Here is a 23,726-nt window from a genome sequence, read left to right as displayed (position 1 = left end):
CGACGCCCTTGATCTCCACGCCGGAGGCATCCCCAAATTTGACGGAGCCTCGGACGCTAGAGTCAAGCTCGGTGAAGAACTCCCGTCGACCGGTCATGTGATGGGTGGCGCCGGTGTCGAGGCACCACCCGTCAGTCTTGTCGTTGCCGGAGCCGTCGCCGAGGAGGGCGTGTGCTTTTGGCTCGTCAAGGTGGAGGAGAGCCGCTGCGGCCGGTGCCGCTGGAGGTAGCTCTATGCTCGCACGAGCCATGAACAGAGCCGGCTCCTCCTCCTCCTGTGCGACGTGGGCCTGGCCGCGTTGTGGCTGACGACAGTCCTTGGCCCAATGGCCAAGCCGGCCGCAGTTGCGGCAGGTGTCGTCTCGTGCCGGCTTGTGCTTGCCGGCGGCGCCGCCCTGGGCGCCTCCGCGGGCATCACCCTCGGCACGTCCTCGCGCCCCGGCCTGGGCGTCTCTGCGCGCCTTGCGCGGGTTGCCACGCTTGCGGCCGCCTGTCGTGGAAGAAGGCTCCCCCTTCCTCCGGTCACCCTGGCAGGCATCCCACTGCTCCCGAGTGAGAAGGAGCTTCCCGCCAGTGGTGATGGGCCCCGAGAGAGATTGTGGCTCATCGCTGTTGACGACCTTGAGGCGACCTATCGCCTCCTCGATCGACATCGTGGAGAGATCCAGCAGAGACTCGATCGAGCGAGCCATCTGCTTGTACTTCTCGGGGACGCAACGGAAGAGCTTTTCGACAGCTCTCTCCTCGCCGTAGGTGTCATCGCCGAACTGCACCATCTTCTGCAACAGAGTGTTGAGACGGAGAGCAAAGTCATCAACGTCCTCACCTGGCTTGAAGGCCAGGTTCTCCCACTCCTTGCGAAGTGCCTGCAGTGTGGACTTGCGGGCGCGGTCGCTGCCGATGCGTGCCGCAGCGATGGCGTCCCAAGCCTCCTTGGCAGTCCGCTTATTGGTAAGCGAGAACTGCATCTCGGACGGGACTGCTGCGATGAGGGCATCCAGCGCCCGTCGATCCTGGTCGTAGTCGACGTCGCCGTACCGGACTGCCTCCCACATGTGCCGCACCTGGAGCTTTACCCTCATCACCGCAGCCCACTCGACGTAGTTGGTCTTAGTGAGGGTAGGCCACCCACCGCCGGGGCCGACGTCCCTGACAACAGCCTGGAACCCGTGGTGACCACGGTACCGATCCGGGGAGAGAGAGCCACGCCGCCTGTAAAGGCCGCGCTCTCCATCGACCCGTCCGCCACCGTTGCCTAGCGCGCCTCCTCCAGGAGCGCCGCCGGCGCGTCCGCGCCTGTCTGGGCTGCCGCCCCGCTCGTGGGCGTGCGCCGCTGCCCACTGTGCCGCCCGCTCTCGCGCTGCCTCTGCCTCCGGCAGCTCGAGGTCCGCGTCGGCGCTGTCGTCAGCAGAAATGGAGCTACCGGTGCTGCCGCGCAGAGCCTCGACCTCCGCTGCCGCCGCACGCGCTGCAACCGTCGCCGCCGCTGCTTCTGCCTCCGCTCTGGCTGCTGCTAGCTCCGCCGCTGCCAGCCTCGACGCCCTTGCCGCCTCCGCAGCGGTCTCTGCCGCCGCTCGCTCGCGTTCCTCTGCCGCGGCAAGTTCGGCCTCCTGCCGACGCCGTGTGCTCAAGGCGACCGAGCGCTGAGACTGCCCTGCGGACATGACGCGCTACCGGGGGAGGGCTGCTGCGTGGGGAGAGGGTTGCTTCAGACGAGCTACTGCTGCTCTGCGCAGAGGGAGAGGGGTGAGCAGGAGCAACCGGGGCTGCTGCTGCTCTTAGCTGGGGCTGCTGCGAGGCTGAGGGGGGAGATGAGCAGGAGATGCTCAGGCTACAGGATAAACAGGCTCTAATACCACTTGTTAGTCGCTGAATTCTTACTCTTGGTAGTAGCTGAATTCTTACTCTCATCGAGAGAGGATGACACTAGGAGTTGGGGCAATTTTTTCTTTATTTCTCACACAAATGCCATACCAACCTGAGGGGTTGGGGATACATATTTATAGGCCCATGGCCAGCCAAGCATATGCCAAGATGCTAGTCTAAGATGCTAGTCTAAGATGCTATCCTAGATGCTGTCCTCTAGTCTAAGATGCTAGTCTAAGATGCTGTTCTAGATGCTGTCCTCTAGTCTAAGATGTTGTCCTAGATGCTGTCCTAGTGTCCTAGATGCTGTCCTAGTGTCCTAGATGCTGTCCTAAAGCATATGGGCAGCAAGACCACCATGTGGCAGCCCCACAAAGACCATGCAGCAGCCCTACAAAGACCATGTGCTGCACAAGGACTTATCCCATCACTCAGATTGTGTACTGAGAAAGAAAAAAAATAGAGTTGTGCGCTCACAGCGCTTTAAATTGTATAGTGGACAGAACAAGAGATGATTCCTACTAATTCAATTGTACATATTTACCCTTCCCGATGGAAAGCGCTACTGACTTGCCGCGGTAAGCAGTTGCTTAAACTGTGTACTGGTGATGCATAACGGGATGAGCTCTGCTCTATGATTCTTGACAAGTAATGCTATCTTTGTACCGTAATGTTGTTCTTGCAAAGGGATGAAGACATGCAATGTTATGTGTTGATTTGATCTTTCTTGGAAGGTGTTAAAACTGAGCTGAATGCCTGCCTGGTGAAGAGAAGAACTGCTGGGCTTGGTGGTAGCTGCGCATATGCCGTAGCCCATCGTATCGTCCGGTGCCGGGCTGGGCGGGTGGAGCCCGGGAAAACACGGGTGCGGACGGGGCCGAGAGAGGACGTGGGAAGACCGCACGCCCGCGCGTAGCCGTGCACGAAGTTGCTCCGCGCTTTCAGCCTCGCGCGGGTCCCGCGCCAGCCGTAACAATTGAGTTACGGTTCTGCGGCTTTCGCGTCAGCCTAACGGCTTAGTTTTGCGCGCACCAGTACAGCTGCATAAGAACATTTTCAACTATATTCTCTTTATTTTTGTTATCTATTCGATTCCTTTTTTCATTCTCATTTACTTTATTTTTTTCATCTCTAACGGCTTCTTTTCGAAAAGATTTGTAAAGCGAAAGAAAACAAAATTTCATCCTAAAAGAAATAATTTTGAGGATCTCTTCGTAACGGAAATCGTGAAAGAAAATTATTAGGACGCTAGAAAACGAAAATTCCTGAGTAAAGAGAATTTGATCCCTGACGGAAATCCGTTGGAGATAGTCTTACTTCCAACGGTGGGCTGCGTACAGGCGACATGCCGACATACTGTACGCTACATGGAGCATCAGTGCAGAAGGAACTAGTAACCGGCAGAAATCGACCGGACATACAGGCACGAATTTACCAATTCGTTTCAGGGGAAAGAATTGCATGAATTAAAAAATCATGTCTAGCAAAAAAATATTGCACATAAGTGTTTCTCACAAGACAGGTTTCCAAACCCAGTTCACCACTCGTTCCTAGTCATCATCATTCAGCAAAGAGGTACCAGCCTATCACCATCTACCCACACCCAATAAAGGTCTTCTTGCAAACTGATGTACTTACGCGATGTTCAGACAAACTACTGGTAGCAGCGCAGCAAGATCCACATACCAGCAGCATCAACGATTTCCTTTTCTTTTCTCTCTTTGAGCTAGATAGAATCAACGAATTGCAAACGAACAAAATGCACACGTCGGTCTACTTCTGTACAGACGATTTGGCATGCTTTGGGGTGATCCTGCAGCCAGGAGAATCACACAGGGACTCGTCTTCCTCTGAACCGAGCGATCAGCTATAAATTCGAATAGGCACGTAACAGCAGTAAGGAAAAAGCGAGGGGGGACAAGGCACAGCTGAGGAACTTATGAGTTCTATATGATGATCATACCGAAGTCCCAAGAAATGAGAAGAGAACTCCAAATCCAATCGAGCCCAGTCCAATCTCTGTTGCAAAAAAAAAAAAAAGGTGATAAACGGTTTAGCAAGACTTGAAAGGTGCAGATGCGTTCTAGATTACAGCATAAGTACAAGACAAGGAGCTAAGTGTCACAAAATTAAATAAGGAAGCCAATCTACTGAACATAATGTGTATTATCTGCGAGAAAAAATTTTAACCGTGAGAGCCGGTCTTACCTAACAAAGATGGCTGCGGTATATCCAAAACATGGAAACGGATGAAGAGCTCCAGCAGTTGATTACCTTATGGTGTCTAGTGCGTGATTTTCCCTTACAGGACGATGTGCAGGACTCCATCTCTTGAAAATGGACAGCTAACGGTCAGTACTCCACTAAAAGTGCTTATGAGATCCAGTTTGCAGGAAGCTTTAAAAGATATAATATGCAGAATATTTGGACAGCTAAAGCATAGCAAAAAAGCAAAATGTTTGCTTGGATCCTTGTACAAAACAAAATTTTAACCGCGGACAATTTGGCGAAGAGAAATTGGCCACACAACCAATTATGCCAATTATGTGATCAAGCAAATGAAACTGTTGTGCATCTGTGCAAGGACTGTGTCTACACTAGAGAGGTCTGGATGCATATTTCACATTGGATGCAGTTTGAAAACTTGCCGCCTTTCAGTCAATTCCGAACCATCTCCGGTTGGTGGAAAGCATCTTCAAGTCTGATCCATCGAGAGCTTCAGCGAGACTTCAATGGAATTGTGCTTATCTTTTGGTGGAGTATATGGAAGGAGCGGAATCGAAGAACGCTTCAAAACAAAAACGAAGAGGCGCTTAGGGTCGCTCTGTTAATCAAAGAGCATGTCGATGACCTTCTTATGGCTTTGCCTTCCTCTTCGTAGTCTTTCTGTATGTCTGTCACCGTTTTTCATCTGCTCTTTTCTTGTGGTTCTTGCTGTAGCGTAGCTGGAGTTCAGGTTAACTCCTTTGCGGTTCCAGTCTAGCCGCTCTGTGGTTTTTGTTGTGGTTGCAGACCTTTTTTCGTTTCTTCGTTTTCCTCTGTTTTCTAGTTTGTAATCCTTTTTACTCCTTGTCTAAAAAAACGGCAGAGCTCCTGCCGACTTTTCAAAAAAAAAATGATTGGAATTCTTATTCTGAATGTATGCCGAATTCGTAGAACAAACTCATTTTCTGTACACACTAACCTTACTGTAGTGTGCAGAGACCAGTGAACTAGTGAAGCAATGTCAAAACTCAGAGCGTAGTTTTCCTCATTTAACAGTGGCGCAACATAATTAGCTGCTACTACATCATACTGAAGGCGTTATACTTAACGCTAAACGAACGCAGGCAGATAAGATCTGATGCATAACACCAGTTAATTTGGGTGGGAATTCTTCACCCTAAAGGAAGACAGATTACTTGAACAAATCACTCATTGGACCTAAACTCTACTAACGGGCGCGAATAATTGTTCATGATTTGGATGCGAGGCAACAGAGATTCATCATCCTCTGCGCGCAATACGGAGAAGCAAACGCGACCCGATCTTCCACCGCAGGAACCATAGAACTGCGCGAGAAAGCGAAGCAACCACACGACCCCATGCATCTCATTCCCACCGAACGGCTCGTGGATCACGCGAAACGAAGAAGCAAACGCGGCCCGACCTCACAACACCAAACGGCGCACAAATCGCGAACGAAAGAGAGAAGGGTTAGAGCAGGTGGGTGAGGAGTCGCGTACTCTTGCGGCCGTTCATCTCGAAGGGAACCATCGCGCAGCCACCGACGGGCACCAAACCCGCCTACTTGCAGGCGAGCGGCCGCCGCCTGCAACAGCAGAGAAAGGGGACGGAGTTATTAGACGAACCACGCGCGGCATGCATGATCATGACCAACGAAGCGCGCGCAGCGGAGTAGGGTTTCGCGAGCGATCAGCGCGCACCTCTTCCCGAGAACCAGGGATCCCGAGCAGATGGAGGCGACGAAGCCGAGGAGCGAGAGCGAGTCGAGTGGCGAGGGACACGTGAGCGGGCGCGCACGACAGGCGAATGGAACTGTAACTAGGATTGTAATGTAAAGTAGTGAGATAATAATAAATTTAATTATTGATTTTTTTATTCATAGATGTTGGTGTTTATATATGGTAAATAGTTGTATCCGTTTGAAAGAAATCCCTCCAAACGGGTGCCTATTGCGAACGGGAGTTCGTTCGGTGTTATTATCAGAAGAGTAACAGTGATATGTTGTTAAAAAAAATTTAAAACTTAGTGAAAAAATAAGTATAAATGATACAACATATATTGATTATTGTTTTATTATAAACTTATACGAGAAAATTTGAAAAATAAAAAACCCATAAGCGAATTTATATAACAATAGAAATGATATGTGGATCAATATATCTTTGATATTTCCCTTAAAAACCCCAGTAGTGAAAATATGAAATATGACATATATTTTTGTATAGATATTGCCCCATCAAAATCTTTTATGAGAAATCTCATGTGTAAAACTCATATAGGAAAAAAGAGTATAATATGATGTATAAATAGGTTAAAATTCAGAATGAGACTCCTCTTGAACCTTATAAATCTCGAAGCCGTCGCATACCAATACCATTAATATATTTTTAAAATGTTAAAATTGGTAAGAACTTTGTGAATAAATATACGAGGTTATCGCAAGATGTAGTTTGCAAGATATTTATCGTATAATGATAAACATAATTTAGAGGCAATATACTTAGTGAAATTATTCTTTATGTAATATGTTTGCATATGAGCAACACAGAGTAACTTTTGGGCATCTAACAAATTCGAATAAAAAATATTCAATATAAAATTATGGATCTCATCGAGTGACATAATTTTCATATAAAAATCGTCTCTATCTAAGATTATATAAAAAGGTTATGAATTTTTCTTAAAATATCTCTACAGCACAAAGGACATATTGACACATGAAATGCCGATAAGTCCCCCATACAATACCGGCACATGAAGTGACAATATATCTCTAGTCAACCGGTACCTATTTCTACAAATATTAGATTTTAACTATTATTTTTACAATTTTTCAATAAAATAATAGTATTTCAAAAAAATCATTAGTTTACACTTATCAAATCGGTGCCCTTTCGTGTCCACAGAATGTCACTTAGTGAGCCGACGGGAGGAGAGGAGGCAGGCGGCGTCTAGAAAGGGATCTCGCTAGGAACGGAAAGAGGGAGGAGAGGGAGAGGATGAGCTCACGACCGGGAGATATAGTTCCACCTAACCCACTCCTAGTCGCATATGTCTGAGCCCAAGCGCAAATCCGTCTTTTTGGTTAGCCTGAGCTAAAAAGAAAACAAAAATGAATTAAAATGGTATAATTGCAAGAAAATTAGAGAGGTTTTTTCTGAGTAACAAATATGCGAAGCCAATGATATTAGTGGAAAATAGACGATGCCATATCTTAGCGATGGCAAAAAAAAAACAATCAATTTTCTCCGTGGCTACTTCAACTAGTATGCCATTGCGATTGCGACCCTCCTCTTGGGCTTTTTAACTCGCAACTCAAAAGTTGCCACACAAATGGCCCAATACTTTGCAACTTAACTGGCCCAATACAGCATTCTTACTTGCAACCATCTTTTCGCTTTGATTCACTTCAACTCAAAGTTAAAACAGCATAGACGATAAGTGGTAAAGGACTGCACTGGACCTGACGTTAGCATGCTATTCAACACAAAATTTAACCAAGAATAAAAATAGAGTTCTCATAAAAATATTCAAGACCTATCTGCTAATTGCAACTGTGAAACCCTAGTTGGGGGATTTAAGCACCCAGCACCTAAGAAAAACAAAAGGTAAGTATTGGGTACTCAAGCACAAATGTGATTGAATATATTTTCGCATAGTAATGCGTACATCTACCAAACAGTCCAGATGACACCATTTATAGCTATCAAACCTGTGAAGGTTTAAACAACTTCCATAGTACTCTTTGCCCTTTTTTCCTCTCTTTTCTGTACTTTTACCATTCAGTTGCTCGGCATGAATATGACATAACACCAGGTATGCAGGGGCAAGAAAAAGAATATCAGGATATCAGGAAAAGGAATACCCTCCAAGCAGAGAACTATTTATAATTTCAGGTGATTTGACTCAAATCTCTAAAAACATGAAAATGAACATTTTACGCTCTCGCCGAAACAATTATCTATCAATCAGATCTGTAAAATTAGTATTTTTTTAATCTAAACAACTTAACCATTTCTCTGCATTAACTGCATAGCGGTATGTGAAGTTTTTTCTTCTAAAAGGTAAAGTATATATCCTTAGTCATTTTGAACTTTGAATGAGGTGACAACTGATTTTGCTGGTACAAGTGCGGGGAAATAATGTTCAGAAAACTGAAATGTGTATTTGGCTACCTGCAGTTTTCATCTAGTGACGCCTTACCAACCAGAACTGCTGTTTTGACTTCATATCTTCAGTTATACAGATGTAAATATGTACTCTGAATTATGGATATCTACACGACTATAATGCGAACCAGAGTGAAGTCTATATTATTGAAGCGGATAGTTACATTTGTATAATTGAAGTTTTTTGGTTGGTGTTTCACAATGTACTCTGAATATGGGATTCTTCACTTAAGACTCTAAAATTACATGATACCTTCAAATCTTCAATTATACAGATGTGACTATCAACTTCTGTGCTTGCAATTTGGTACTTGTCATTGAAATGTCGATTACTGAATGCTGTCTAGGTCTTAGATCACATAGTAGACCGATATAACCCCACAAGCACCATGTCCAATTACTACAAATGATTAACTTATATCAGATGATCAACCGAAAGTCCTATAGCATTAAGCCCATGCAAAATTGACCTTGCTGAGGTCGATTTTATAACTCAAAACCTATATAGTTAAACAAACCCACATTATTCATCGTTCAAGGAAATGGATTCCTACCAAGCCCAAGAACTAACACAGTTCAAGTACATTCCCTAGATCGACATGGGAAAACGAACAGACTCTAAGCACTAACATACAAACCTTCTAAAGTACTCCCTTTCGTTGCAATTGTAGGTCGTTTAGTCTCCTCAACTATTCTTTATTTAAATATAAGTCATTCTCGAACTTCTATACACTTTTTTCTTTTTTATTCCCGTCTTGCCCTTATTTAATAAATGCTACCACTCTCACAAATGAATAAGTTATCTTTTCCAATACAGAATAAATAAAAAGCAACAAAGTCATTTAATCTATTTTCTTAATCCTTATGCATAAATCTAAAACGACCTGATTTTGCAATCGGAGGTAGTATTAACCGCAGCGCAACCAGAAAACCAGAAAGTCCAGAACAGATGTGCTGATGCAAACATGCATGCATAACTTATGCATATGCAATGGCAAGGATGCACCGTTTATAACTTAATATTATAGCAGCGTACCAGGTTCATGAAACAAACATCAGTTCCTCTTCTCACGCGCATCTCTAATAGAAGACAGCAGATACTACTAACCATAGGCAGTGGAAACCATGAATAAATTTCCAACGAAATGCCAAAATAACAGCAATTCTCGGTGGACCAAAGCGCGGGCCGACGCCTTACTCATCGGAAGCGGCAGCCTCCGCGGGAGGAGGAGCAGTCGCCGATGAGTCCTCCGACTCCTGCGCGCTCGCCTCGGCGGGCGCTGCAGCGGCGGCGGCCCGGGACTTGGCGAGCTCGAGGAGGCGGCGGCTGACCTCCTTCGAGTACGCCTGGAGGACCTCGATCCCCTCCTCAACGGAGGCCGGAGACGCGCCAGCGGCAGACTCGGAGGCGGCGGCGAAGGCCTCGGCCTCGACGGCGGCAGCGGCGCGCTCGGCCTCGGGCTCCGGGAAGGCGCCGTAGCGCTGGGAGAGGACGCTGGGCGCCGCCAGCGTCTGCACGAGGCGGCGCACCACGGCGTCGCGCGTGCGCTGCGACGGCGGCCAGATGCTGAGCGACGGGAGCAGAGCCTCCGCGGCCTTCGCGCCGGAAGCTGGCGGGGCATCGGCGGATCCCTCGGGAGGCGCGGGCTGGCTGCCCTCAGCTGCGGCGTTGGGGGCGCCCTCCGCCATGGCTGATGAAGAGAGAGAGAGAGAGAGAGAGAGAGAGGAGGAGGAGGAGGAGATCTGTGGCGTAGCGTGGGGGGAGAGATGGAGAGCGGAGGAGAGAGAGTGTGTGTGTGTGATGTGTGGTGTTGGAGACTTGCAGACTGGGTTAGTTTGGTTCGCTTCGGTTCTGGAAGCTCTCATCAGGTGAACACGCGGTCCGCACGCGCGGCTGCTGGGTTTCTATTGAGCTGGGAGCCCGCCCGACGCCGATTTCTGGGTCACTTCCGGTTCAAACGGAAACCACGTTAGAGCATCTCTAACAGCTTTTCTTATCCCACTTGTCATTTATCCCGCACGTCAAAAATCCTATAAAATCTCCAACAGCTTATCTATTACGCTCATCATTTTGACATGCCTTCTATTTCTGACCTTGGCATGCCAAATGTGACTCGTGCCTCTTCTCATATCATCCCCAATTACTCGTGCACTCGCGTCACCGTCTGAAAGTCTCCCTCACAGTTGGATTGGGACGGAGCCACATCCCTCTCCTAGATCCGTCATTTTCTAAGCTCTTGGGGAGAATGAGTTGGAAAAATCCTATGGAAACGAGTATATGCGCAAGAGAGGCTCCTTGATCCGTTCTTGATAGAGGAATTTGGTCTTTTGAGCTACTGCGCTGGAGAAATTAGATCCCAATGCCACCCAAGTGAAAGAAAGACTCAATGTTTCTAGTGCCTTGTTGCTGCATTGCTAGCTCCCTCTAGATCTGAGAAGGAAGGTGGGATATTTGCTCGCCAGCTCCTCAAATCCGCTTAGAATTTGGGTTTCTTAACTCTTGAACTGTTCTTGGGAGCTCTGTGCTTCAAATCTTTTGAAAAGGTCGATTTTTTTAGTTGGGTAGATGTGGGAGTGATGTTGACTACTTTTGAGATGTCCTGTTATTTGTGTCGGAGCTGAAGGAGATGAGGGATGACATCAGGAGCATGTTGAGGCACGTCGGGGCTTTGACGGGCACTGGCCATGGCCACACGGGGTCGCGGCATTCTTGGGCTGGCGGTGGGCGAACCTACCGCCGAAGCTGCTGCTTGACATGATATAGAGGGTGGAGGACAACGAGGCGACGTGGCGTGCGCCGCCGTCTGCCGGTCGTGGCACGAGGTCACCAAGGACGCGAAGGATGAAATATGGATGTGTTGTTGGAGTTATTCTTAGCACTTAGGCTGAGTTTGGTTTTTGTTTCTTTAAAATAACTACAATAGAACATTCATATTTCATTCTCCATGTCCCTATATGGATTGTCGTCTATAAAGCTTCTCCCTTTATATTACTCCACCACTCCAATAACATATTCATATTTTATCCTCTATAGTCTTTCTCTTATTTTGTAATAGTATTCTATAACTAACAATATATCTGTAACAACTATATTTTTTTATAACGGCTATATTTTTAACGGATATTTTTTCAACAGATATTTTTCAAATGGCTATTTTTTTCAACGGTTATTTTCCAACGGTTATATTTCTAACGGTTATTTTTTCAACGGCTATTTTTAACGACTATTTTCCAGCGATTTTTTTCTAATGGCTATTTTTTCAACAACTATTTTTCTAATGGCTATTTTTTTAACAGCTATTTTTTTCAACGACTATTTTCCAATGGCTATTTTTCCAACAGCAATTTTTTCAACAGCTATTTTTCCGAAGCTATTTTTTAGTCTATATATGCAAGTCCATTTGTCATTCCTGAGTTGTGTCTCCTCTCCCAACTCTCTTTATGTCCTCTCTCACATATGTTTATCTCCTCTCCAACATCACAATGAGGCGTCGCAACATCATCAAGCAAATTCTCATAGATTCGTCGTCGACCTCATCTGATGACGATGAACTCATTGTTGCTACAGCATTCTAAGTGCACGATGAAGATCAACACTTGAATGCTCATCGTCGTGGCAGTTCCGTGCCAGGACATCGAGTAATTCATTGCAGTAAAGAAGCCAGACATACGAGACTATACCAAAACTACTTTTCAGTGGCTCCAACCTATGACCCGGCTATCTTTCGGCCTAGGTTTGTAATTAGTGAATATGTTTTTGTTTGCTCTTATTTTTTATCCTCATGTCTCATTTTATTATTATTTTTTGCACATATTTAGAATGGCTTATTCTCTGTTTCTTTGTATAGTGCAATCTGTAGTAAAGTATGATAGCTATTTCATACAAAAAAGAAATAGTGCTGGGGTTCTTGGGTTATCTCCTTTGCAGAAGATTACCACTGCATTTCGCATGCTAGCTTATGGAGTACCAGCAGATGCTACGATAAATTTATTCGAATTGGAGAAATTACTGCTATAGAGAGTCTTAAAAGGTTTGTATAAGCTGTTGTGAAAGTCTTTGAAGATGAGTATCTGAGATCTTCAAATAATATTGATACTACTAGTTTACTTGAAATGTGAGAGGCAAGAGGTTTTCGCAGTATGCTATGGAACATAGATTGCATGCATTGAAAGTGGAAAAATTATCTTGCAGTATGGCAAGGAATGTATATCGGTCATATGCATGAGCCCACAATTATTCTGGAAGTCATTGCTTCACAAGATTTTTGGATTTGACATGTTTTCTTTGGTTTACCGGGGTCTCACAATGATATTAATGTTCTTCATCGTTCCCCTCTATTTGCAAAGTTAGCCAAAGGACAAGCTCCAGAAGTGAATTATACTATCAATGGTCACAAATATACAATAGGCTATTATCTGGAAAATGGCATATATGCACCATGGGCAACATTCGTGAAGACAATACTATCTCCACAAGGTAATAAGAAAAAACTTTTCTCGCAAGCTCAAGAAGGTGCTAGGAAGGATGTCGAATGAGCATTTGAAGTTCTACATACTCGTTTTGACATTGTTCGTAGACTAGCAAGGTTTTGGGATCAAGAGACACTCGGACAATCATGACAGCTTATGTCATCATGCATAATATGATAATTGAAGATGAGCGAGAAGACTTCGATTACGATCATTAGCCGGAAGAGTTCCATTACAATTATGAGGGAGAAAGGATGATAATTGAAGATGAGCACAGGATGATAATTGAAGATGAGCACACCCTTGAGATGTCTTAGTTTGTGGAGTTGATAAGAGCAATCATGATATCAGGGACTGATAAACTCACTCTCAGCTTCAAGATGATCTAGTCGAGCACCTATGGCAACTCTATGTAGAGTCGTAGTTCTTATAGTGTAAGCATTTGTAATAATGTAGTCGAAACATATCAAGTAGTGTTTTCATTATGAAGGGGTGTAGTTTTTCAAATTATGTATGATAATGTATGCAATTCTTTCTGAATTAATGTATCATATTGTTTTGACACAACTTATAATTCGCAGAACAAATAGCTCATACAACAAATGATAACATGGTTTGGTATGTCACAAGATCGTAAGATAAACATCTTTAAACTCCTTATAGTTTGCAAATACAATTGTTATGTGTGATATCAAGAGACAGCTAAAACTATTGTAGTCAAAACCCGAAGTTGCAAATACAATAACACAGATTAACTAAGTCATACCGTGGAACACCGTCGAGAACAAGTTCATCTGCCCCAGCCATGGATCCTAGTACAACAACCAGGGCAAGATGGTCCGTGGACCGGCGCCTCTGGTAAGAACATACTTTTCATCGTAGACAAATCCATTCGTTTCCCCTTACTAAATGGCATGCCTTGTTGAACAATGCTTCAAAAAGAAAAGGTAAAACTTGTATACACAAAACAATCAAGAACTGTACAATGCTTCACAAAGAGCTTGAGGATCTTGAACTTCAAAGCTTTGTGATTGCAATACTTGTTTTCTTAAGCTATAGATTACAGAGTAACTAGACGATCTGCTTGATAGCATTTGATTGATCACTACTCCACCAAATCCATCGGTTGTGTCGGAGGGTGAACTCCTATCGCAGGGATCCTGAGGGATCCCTTTTTGAGATTCGGTCAGGGGATGATTCTGAATATGTTTGCGGGAGAAATAAATGGTGTAAATGCGATGGCAGGTGAGGTGGAAGGATCAAATGCACTGGAGGGATTTTTAGACAGGTTCAGGTCGCACTGAGCGTAATACCCTACTCATGTGTAGATGCTATAAATACCATAAGAATGTCTCTCAGGAATGTTGCTGGTTACAAGAATGTTTGTCTATCCTAGAGCTTCGAGCTCTTTATTCTTCAATGGTCTCAGCTTCTATGCTTGTATGAAGATGTTTTTCAGCTTATGAGAATCCTCTAAATCTCTGAATCAACTGAATCAACTCAACTGTCTTTGTCCGTGCCCGCCGGCTCCCTTAAATACTCGCCGGCGGTAGCGTGCCCTGAAATGGAGGGCACGAGTTCCAATGCGCCATAAATGGAAAGGTAGTCATCATGGTCTCTGCGCGAAGTGACGGGGGTTGAAAACGCGCCCCCCGCCCGGTCTTCGGTCGTCATGATGGCGCTGGCAACGGGCGCCGTGAAGAGGGCCCACCGGGCAGCCGCAGAGCGGCCCAGCGTGCCCGTTCGGTCTTGTATGCCTGCCACAGCAGGGCGGCAGGCGGGGTGCCTCGAGCCTTGCGAAGCTATCCCAAGGCTCACCGGGTGACGCGGGATGGGACCCGTGCATTAAATGTCCCCACGCCCTTCTGCCAGAATGTGGCAGGGACTGACACCGAGCGTGGCAGAAGCAGTTGGAAGTGACAGGTCTTTCACTGGCTGACACCTCATCGCTAGACCTCTGTGGGGGCCACCGACGAAGGACTTCTTGGGCTGTCGGGGAACCGAGTGCTCGAGGGTCACTATTCACCTCCCCGAGCACTCTCTCCTGAAAACGTCCTCTCTTGGTCCTCGGGGTACTCGGGTGCTCGAGGGCCACCGCTCACGGCCCCGAGCATACCCTTCCTGGTACTCGGCTTTCCTGATCGTCGGGGGACTTGGGTGCTCGGGGGTCACTGTTCACCTCCCTAAGCACTCTCTTTCTGGTCACTTGGTCTTCGCAGATCATCGGAGAACCCGGGTACTCGGGAACAACTGTTCATGGTCCCGAGCGCCCTCTCCCGGGACTTAGTCTTTTCGTACCTCGCGGAGATGAACCCCGCGGGAAGGTGCCACGTGGCGGATTACTGGCCTGGCCTCGGGATTCAGGGACCCCTGGTTCCTGATTCATCAACAGGTTGGAAATGGACTTGACTTCTCAATGTATGTCGTAGTTCCTTCAAAATGACAACAAAGTATCATAATCAGAAAAATAGCTCTGTTTCCAGATAACATGTATATAGAAATGCAATCACTAATCCAATATCACTATTGAGTCTACGAGTGACCATACTGGGATTATAGAGTGCTCTAAATAGAATCACTATTTTTAACAATGTGAAACCACCAAGTTGAGCATCCAGATATCCAAATTCTTACATCTTAATTAACAAACCAGTCATGAACTCAAGATATCAGGAGACAATGATGTAGGAGGTAGATACCTGCTTGAGAGAGATGGGGAAGGTGATCCTGCCGCACTCCTCGACCGTCTTCACCGCGTCCTTGGTGACCTCGCGCCACAACCGGCAGACGGCGGTGCATGCCACTACCTGTCACCACGTCGGCCACGTTGCCTTGCAGTCCTCCACCCTCTATATCACGTCCAGTAACAGCTCCGGCGGCAAGTTCGCCCACCGCCAGTCCAAGAATGTCATGACCATGGCCAGCGCGCCCGTCAGAGCCCCCGGCGCGCCTCGACATGCTCCTGATGCCGTCCCTCATCTCCTTTAGCTCTGGCACAAATAGCAGGACAACTCAAAAAGTAGTCGACATCACTCCCACATCTACCCCAACTAAAAAAGTCGACCTTTTCAAAAGATTTGAAGCACGGAGCTCCCAAGAATAGCTCAAGAGTTAAGAGACCCAAATTTTGGGCGGATTTGAGGGGTCGGCGAGCAAAGATCCTACCTTCCTTCGTGCAACAGCTCGGATCTGGAGGGAGCCAGCAATGCAACAACAGGGCACCGAAAACATTAAGTTTTTCTTTCACTTGGATGGCCCCAGGATCTAATTTCTCCAGCGTGGCAACTCAAAAGACCAAATCCCTCCGTCAAGAATGGATCAAGGAGCCTCTCTTGTGCATCTGATACCCGTTTCCATGGGATTTTCCTAGCTCATTCTCTCCAAGAGCTCCAGAAAATGGCGGATCTGGGAGGGGGACCGCTGCTCCGTCCTAGTCGAGCTGCGAGGGAGAACTCCGGACGGTGGTGCGAGCACATGGGGAAGAAGGTAGTTGTGAATGGCATGAGGAGAGAGGCACGTCACATTTGGCATGCGGGAGGCTGGGAATGGAGGGTGCGTCAAAATGGCGAGCGTGGTGGATGAGCTGTTGGAGACATTTCTTGGGGAATTTTGACATGCAAGACGGATGGCGGGTGGGATAAAGGAGCTGTTGGAGATGCTCTTAGTAGTTTGCCACCAAGGTTAAGAGGATATATATATATATATATATATATATATATATATATATATATATATATATATAGAGAGAGAGAGAGAGAGAGAGAGAGAGAGAGAGAGAGAGACCCTATGTGGGCAATGAGCACTCAAGCTCATTTGATGCCCACCATTTCATTTATCTCATGTGTGGCTTCTCAACCACAACAGCTTTCATAGTAAAATTTCTTGTTTCATGTAATCACAGATTATTGGTCATGAGCCATGACCACACCTTGCGATTATCTTGCAATGATATATACTCCTATCCTTTACGATGGTGAGTGTTAAAAGAATTCGTTGTCCAAGTATGTCTTTTTTTTTTTAACGAAGCATTGTCCCATTATGTCACTTTTCTTTTGCTTTCATTTTGATTTGGAGATAGACTTGTCTTCGTAGACAACTCATGTTAGCCACAACAAACTGCAGTGTTGGAATGTTCAACAATCCTCAAGGTGCATCAGATTCAGCAAACCAAATTCGTCACTGCACCCGACAAATCCAGATTCCCGTGTCCCTGTCTCCACTCCGACACTGCAAACCCGCACCAGCTGGAAAACCAAAAACAAAGCCCCAGCCTTTGTCCTCAGGATAGATGGGATCGTTCCGACTAGATTTTTGGGCTCTACCGGATGTTTGGTTTGTGATTAGAAGCGGACGCAGTCATTTAACTAAAAGTAATATTAACTAAAGGTAATATTTCATGAGATGCTAGATGAGATAAGCCGTCCAAAAGACTCGAACGAGGTCGTTCACGTTCTTCTGCTCGCGCTCCTCTCACCTCCACTCAGCAACGTCGCTAGCAACAGGAGCAGCAGTTGCCCCTGTCGCGCAGGTGGTTCTCGTTAGCCGGCGGCAACCGAAGAGGAGCTCACCGAAGTTCTTTTTCGCCCGTAGAAGCTCTGGAGAGGTGTGTCGTCGGTGGAGGTCTTCACGGTGGCTATGGAAAACCAGCGGTCGGAAATGGCGATGACGATCTGGCCTGGCGACGGGTCCGACGGTGGCTTGACGAATTTGTGGCTGGCCTCGGGATAGATGCGGCCGGCTCGGAGGAAGACAACCGCGAGTGAGCTCGGCCATGGGTTGAAAAGCGGTGGATTTGCTCTTTCTCTCCGTTTGGGCCCGACGGATCTCATCGGGGCACAGTAGATCTGGCGGCGACGGCAATGCTGTGCAGTGGTTGCTGCTCTGTTACTCGTCTGCAGAGTGGTGCTGTGTGAGTCCGGAGTGCGGATCTCGTGAGCAAATGCGCAGGCGGTCACGACCCTGTGGACTAGTTTCTCTGCGTGCGGTCAGGAGTAGAAGAAAGCTAGCTAGCTACATATTGTTTGTTGTTTGTATTTATGTTCATACTTTTTATTTAACTCTTAATTTTATCTATATGTATAAAGTGATAAAAAAATTATAAACATTTTCAGAGCAAACTAGATTTCACTGACAACCCATTTTAATTCGTTTGATAAAAAAACATGAGCTAATATTTAATTTGAATTCAAATATAAACAAATTTATCCAAAATACTACACAATAAAAGGGTAAGTAAAAAAAATCATCATAACCAATTCAATTCATCCAATCTATCTAGCCATACAGAAAAATAACCCATACTATCTACTCTAATCCTTAAAAAAAACTAACTTAGCCTACACATCTAACTAAACAAAAAATTAAATCATTATATTAAAAAACAAAAATAATACTATGCCACCCAAACTTACCCCTCTAACCAATCGAACCCTCGGCGGATTGCGGATCGTGAAAAAGAAGCTGCGCTGCATGCATAGGCTCTGGAGCCTCGAGGCCTTTCTCTCGTGGAAAGCCGTGTCCCCTGTTTCCCGGGCCATTTCAACTGCTCCCATTTACTTATCGTTAATCACCCCATCATCATCTGCCACTAACCTCCTATTCTCACTAACCTCCCTACCTAAAAGCAACTTAGAAAGGAGGACAAAAACAAATTCACGACGCCCAATTTGAAATGATACCGAAGCAAAAACTTTTGATTTAGCTTCGACTCTTGCATGCATGTCCCGTTGATTTAGGACAGCAGAAGAAGATTCAGAGCACGCCAGCTCCTCTCACACACACAGAGTGAGTGACTGTCCGTCCACTCTACTCTACTCCATGCATGAGATGGGCAGCCGAAGGCTCCTGCTCCTCCTAGTACTTCTACTCCTCACGCTGCTCGCCACCGCGGTCATCGGAAGAGAAGGCGACGCCGTCGCCGGCAGCGCAGACGGAGCGAACGCCACCGACGCGGAACCGCCCGGCGCCGGGACGCTCGGTGTGCGGGCCAGGAAGTGGTGGCGGTTCCCGGCGACGGAAGGCCTGGTCAGGGGCAGCGAGCGGAGGGTGCCCAACTCGTCGGACCCTCTCCACAACCGCTGACGCATGTCTTGCTGCTGTTCCTAAGCCTGCTGCTACTTCTGATCTGATGCTGCTGGCTGCAGAATGTGGCAGAAGTGTTCGGACTTCAGAGAATTGAACTGCATATACAAGTACATGTAGCTGGTTTTGATTTAGCTGCTTTGCCATTTCGAGTGCTTGTAATCAGAAATTCATCGGCATTTTGCACGGTGTGGATATAAATTTCCTTCAGTTCTTCGAATCGTCTGAATGTTCATAGCGGAGAGCTACGCTGTGATCTGAGCCGACCAAGTGATTTGTCAGCAGGAATCTGCAGCAGAGAACTTGAGTTTTTCCCCTCTTTTTTGTCATCTCTGCGAAAATGCGATACGGGTCGCTGCACAAAAGAAAAGGAAAAGGCAAAAAGACATCCGAGTCTGCGGACCCACTTGCCAGCCGCCCACAAAGCCACCACGAGTCCCCCCGCGGTCCGCGCTCGAGTGCGTCAAAGCGTCGAGCACCTTGCGCGCGCCACCAGCCCAGTAACCCACACCCGCCGCCGCGCAATGCTCGCCACCACCGCCGTCTCGCACGCCATCTGGGCGGAGATCAAGTCCGCGGGACGCGCCTCGGACGAGCACCTATCCGTGTAAGTAAAGCCAAACCGGCAAACCGCCCCCGCCAAGGCGCCACCCCTCTCGATCCGTGCTGTACCCACCCATGACGCATGCCTCGCTCTCTCGATTCTTTGACGTGCTCTCTTGCTCCGCAGCCTGGAGACGCTGTTCGGCAAGAACATGCTGCGGGCCTGCAAGATCGTCGACGAGCGCGGCGTCCGTCGCGTCACCGGCGCACCCAGCGGTCGCTCGCTCTTCCTGGTCGGTTGCTCCCCCGTTGTTTGCTCCCCCCAACACGGCCGAACCGGCGGGCAGATACTTCACACCAAGGCTTGTGTTTGGGTTGCAGGTGATGGGGGAGTCGAAGAGGAAGGAGGAGTACCTCTGCTTCCCGGAGCACCTCTGCACCTGCTACTCCTTCTTCTACGACATTGTCGGGCGCGTCGAGCAGCTCTGCGTAAGTGCCCTATTCGTTACTGCATATTCAGCTTGGTTCAGTGAAATTCATGTACGATAGAAGTATATCTCTGGAAAACGCGAAAGGTCGGAATGTTGGAGTTGCATTCGTTAGTTGTTAGCTTGTGGCCACTGAAATCCTAGTTTAATTTTGGGCTGTTATTTTTTACTTTTGCAGTGTAAGCACCAGTTAGCGGCGCGTCTTGCAGAGGCTGTGGGAGAACACCAGGAGATGGAGGTGACCGATGAGGAGCTCGCACAAATGCTTGCAAAGCTCTGACAGTTTGAAACTTTGAGTACTTCAGTAATGCACATAACATTGACGAATTGTTTCTTCTCCTTGCACCGATAGATTCTGCAAAAAGGCTAAATCCAGTGCAAAGAGGTTTCATGTTGGCTTTAAGAATCCTTTGCTTGCAATGGTATGCCACATGGACTTCTGCATACAGCCTAGAAATAGGACCTGTGCCGGCAGCCAGGGTAGAATCTGTAGCATTACAGTATTGCCAACCTTTGTGTTGTATACTAATATTGAACAATTAACTTACAAGAATGTGGGCATATATATGCATAGTCCTGTGAACTGATTGATGAATTTAGATTAATAGTTTGTTCATTCATTATTGAGTTAGCTTCCTGTGCTCTAAACATTTATTTGACAAGATATTGTTCCTTCTCTTGTCGCTATGATGCCTTGCTGTAGCGATGCTCGAGTAACAAGATATGATATTACGTGATGACATATGATTTCAAAATTCGAGATATTTCAACTTGAAGGTGTTGGCGAATATGCCTTCTTCATGAATAGATATATTCCACAACAAACATACTACATACTTAATTCTACAAGAGAGCATCAGGATAACAGCTACATCATTGGAAATATGGATGTTGATATGTCTGGAGAGCCTGGCTAATTCTTAGTACCAAGTAACTGGTTTCGCAGTTTCTGGATACCTTTGGTTTACTATGTGAGAAGTCAAATCCTTAGTTTGCCCGTAGTTTAATATGTCGGAAGTAGTTTCGGGTTTGCTAAACAATGCAGCTACACTAATCATCAGTATTAATATTGATGATAGTTACAAACTATTTTGAGGTTTGCCTATGATGGATGAATACTGAATCCTGAATACCATAACACTGTGATCTGCTACCTTCCTTATATCTGTCGTAACTAATAACTTCCAATACACTGTAAAAGCATAGCATCAAAGGATCCTGAGGGGATGGTTTCCCAGAGGACTATGTAACTTGTTTTAAGGAGATTAGTTTATGTTACCCACCAGACGATTGTGCAATGTAATCTTTGGAAGGACCGCTATTGAAGGCTATTAATTGTTTGTGTTACAGACTTGCAGTGCTCATATTTGCAATCTTTTTAGTTTACCAGTGATGCAACTTGCTAAGTATTACTCTTGGTATCTCACTTCGCATTTATTCACCCGTCCTTCAGCCTGTTCTCATTCTTTCACCAGAGAATTCTAATGCGATGCACTCCCTCCAACAGAAAAGGAATGAGTTCTTGTTCTTTCCACGTATACTTCCATTGATATGTCAATGCATTATCACCCTTTTTCGGATTCGTTTACACTACTTTGCATGGATTCATTTATATGCTAAAAATCTGTGGCTGTTAGCTTTTTCTTAAATCAGTACAATGCCCACACTTCGATGAAACAATTTAGATCATGTCACTTGACTATATCGATGTTTTACAAGTAGCAATCCCGTAATTGGATATTTGCAAGACTTGTAGGGTGTTCAGTTGATAGATGATCAACTTGTGTTGCATGATAGCCTGATAGTCTCAAAGTCTCCAACAATCATGGTGGCTAAGATTTTTCCGGCGTATAATTGTCTGTTATTGGTAAAGAGGAGCAATGTCATGCATCTGGTTTATCTTGTGAAACAATATTTACCGCTGAACTGAAACATATAAATGTGAACTGGAGTCACTACTGTAATGTTAATCAGCACAAAGATTCAGAATGCTAGATAAGAAACATGCCTTAGCTTCATTTTTTTTAAGATTTAGAAGAATCAGTATATCTATAGCATATAGACCATCTTAATCATAATGGGAAAGATCCATAATCCTGCTTTTCTGCTTTGCCCTCCATGATTTATTTTTGTTATTGACTCGCCATAAGTGAGTGTGCTCCAGAAACTCTTACTGTAAGTCATTCTACCACCTTTTTTCCATTATTTCTTGCGGATTCTAGAAAGAACCCTGTTATTGTGCATCAGTCCGACACTCTATATATAGCCACTGATTTTGCATTGGTCCAGCATGCTACTACCATTCGCGTGAGACTTGGACTTAACCGGATCAGGCAGATATTTAACCCGTTTTATAGTGTGATGTGTAAGATTGGCCTGGTTCACTCTAACTTGATCCAATGTTCATATGAGAGAATTGCTAGAAAGTGCAGTGGGATGACTTATTTGAGTGCTTGGGAGAGGAGGGGGAGGGGGCGGGGTGATTATGGACAACATCTTCACTTATGGAGGTATCAATTCTGTCCCCAGCTGTCGCTTCCTTCAAGATTGCAGAGCTTAGTAATCGCCTTTTTGTTGTCATTTTGGTGCTCTTGTCCAGTCTGGCTAAGTCCGCATGTCTCGCCTGCTCCTCTCGCGCATTGTACTTCCTGCATCTTAATGGAGGCTCTTTTCTTCTCTCTTATTAATATATAAGCCGGTTTTGCTGAATCTTTCAAAGAACAAAAAAAGATAGCAGAGCTTGTATTTCTTTATCATTTCAACTATATCTTAATTCTGAGCTTGGATATAACTGTTCAAGGTTAGCTCTAGGTCAAATTTGTTCATTCTTGCCATGCATTTGAGACGAACAATTCTTAACATGCATTTTAAACTTGATCACCCAATAAAAATGATGAAAAAAATTACATTTCCCAGGAACTGCTTATATATAATTGTCTACCGGTGAATTACAAATTTACAAGCGCAGGGTCAAGTCAAGATTTTTCTCTGTTTGCTTCTTCGACTCCTGAGAATTTACTTTGAAGCTCCCTGGCCACACTAACCCTCCAGCTTCTTCAATTGCAAAAGGCATCCAGCCACTCATTTGGCCTCCATCAGATCTTGCTACGACAACAGCAGCTCTTTCACCATGCTCCTTCAGGATTGTGGAGTGGGAGTTAACGCCCATAGGTTGGAGAAAGGTAGTACGTAGAGGAAGGCCCATCATCAGTTGCCGAAAGCTGTGTGACTTCCTCTCTGCACACCTCTCCTTCTTGTGTGCGTTCTGGTGCCCGCCGAGTGCCTGCGAGCTGAAGAACTTTCTCGTGCAGTAGTTGCAGGAGAAAGTCCTGTGTGGAGTAGCCTCAGGTTTGGCCTCTGGAGGCTTAGCTCCTTCGCCTTTTGGTGCATCAAGACCCAACTTTAGAGATGCTATATCATCGGCGTGACCAGCTTCAGCAACTTGGTCTGCTGACTTGTGTTCTTCCACTCTAGGTGCTCTCTCCATTTCTTTCTTTGTTGGAAGTAGCAGAAGAGAGGGTTGCTCAAGGTTTGTGCTACTGTGGTAGCTCTACTTTGCTATAAAAAGAAGCTGCAAGATATCAGTTGTTTAAAGTAGACCACGATATGCTAGTTTGCAGTAGTGGCAAACATGTGTTACATGTGTACTTGCATTTTGTGTGCCTAAGAATAAGGCCAAGATTTTACTGGTCCATGAAGAATGACAACAACGATGATAGCGACTCTGAGCTGAATCTTTTTGAGGTATTATCTTTCTACGATCAGCTTTTTATCTAAGTCGATACCTTAAATGATATTCTCGTTAGCCAGGATAGGTTACTTAAAGATATGTTATTTAAGAAAGTTTTGTGTGAATTGAATGATCTTAGTCTAAGTATGAGTCT

General features: G+C 45.8%; 3 protein-coding genes across 3 annotated transcripts; 1 reads left to right on the top strand and 2 right to left on the bottom strand.

Moving 5' to 3' along the window:
• Positions 1–9,247: 9,247 nt before the first annotated feature.
• On the bottom strand, positions 9,248–10,147 carry LOC133891501 (WPP domain-containing protein 1-like). The gene has a single exon (XM_062332230.1). The coding sequence runs from the start codon at positions 10,124–10,126 to the stop codon at positions 9,455–9,457; it is 672 nt and encodes a 223-aa protein (XP_062188214.1). The 5' UTR covers positions 10,127–10,147; the 3' UTR covers positions 9,248–9,454.
• Positions 10,148–19,215: 9,068 nt separating this feature from the next.
• LOC133890000 (uncharacterized) lies at positions 19,216–20,458 on the top strand. Its single transcript, XM_062330432.1, has 4 exons — positions 19,216–19,418; positions 19,542–19,647; positions 19,736–19,843; positions 20,021–20,458. Exons 1-4 carry the CDS (start codon positions 19,336–19,338, stop codon positions 20,120–20,122), a joined length of 399 nt encoding a protein of 132 aa, XP_062186416.1. The 5' UTR covers positions 19,216–19,335; the 3' UTR covers positions 20,123–20,458.
• Positions 20,459–22,759: 2,301 nt separating this feature from the next.
• LOC133889999 (zinc finger protein 7-like) lies at positions 22,760–23,380 on the bottom strand. Its single transcript, XM_062330431.1, has one exon. The coding sequence runs from the start codon at positions 23,327–23,329 to the stop codon at positions 22,799–22,801; it is 531 nt and encodes a 176-aa protein (XP_062186415.1). The 5' UTR covers positions 23,330–23,380; the 3' UTR covers positions 22,760–22,798.
• Positions 23,381–23,726: the final 346 nt, after the last annotated feature.

Source organism: Phragmites australis, chromosome 14 (genome assembly GCF_958298935.1).
Source record: "Phragmites australis chromosome 14, lpPhrAust1.1, whole genome shotgun sequence".
NCBI classification, from domain to species: domain Eukaryota; kingdom Viridiplantae; phylum Streptophyta; class Magnoliopsida; order Poales; family Poaceae; genus Phragmites; species Phragmites australis.
Note: the sequence above shows the minus strand (reverse complement) of the source record. Positions and strands in the feature narration are given on the sequence as shown.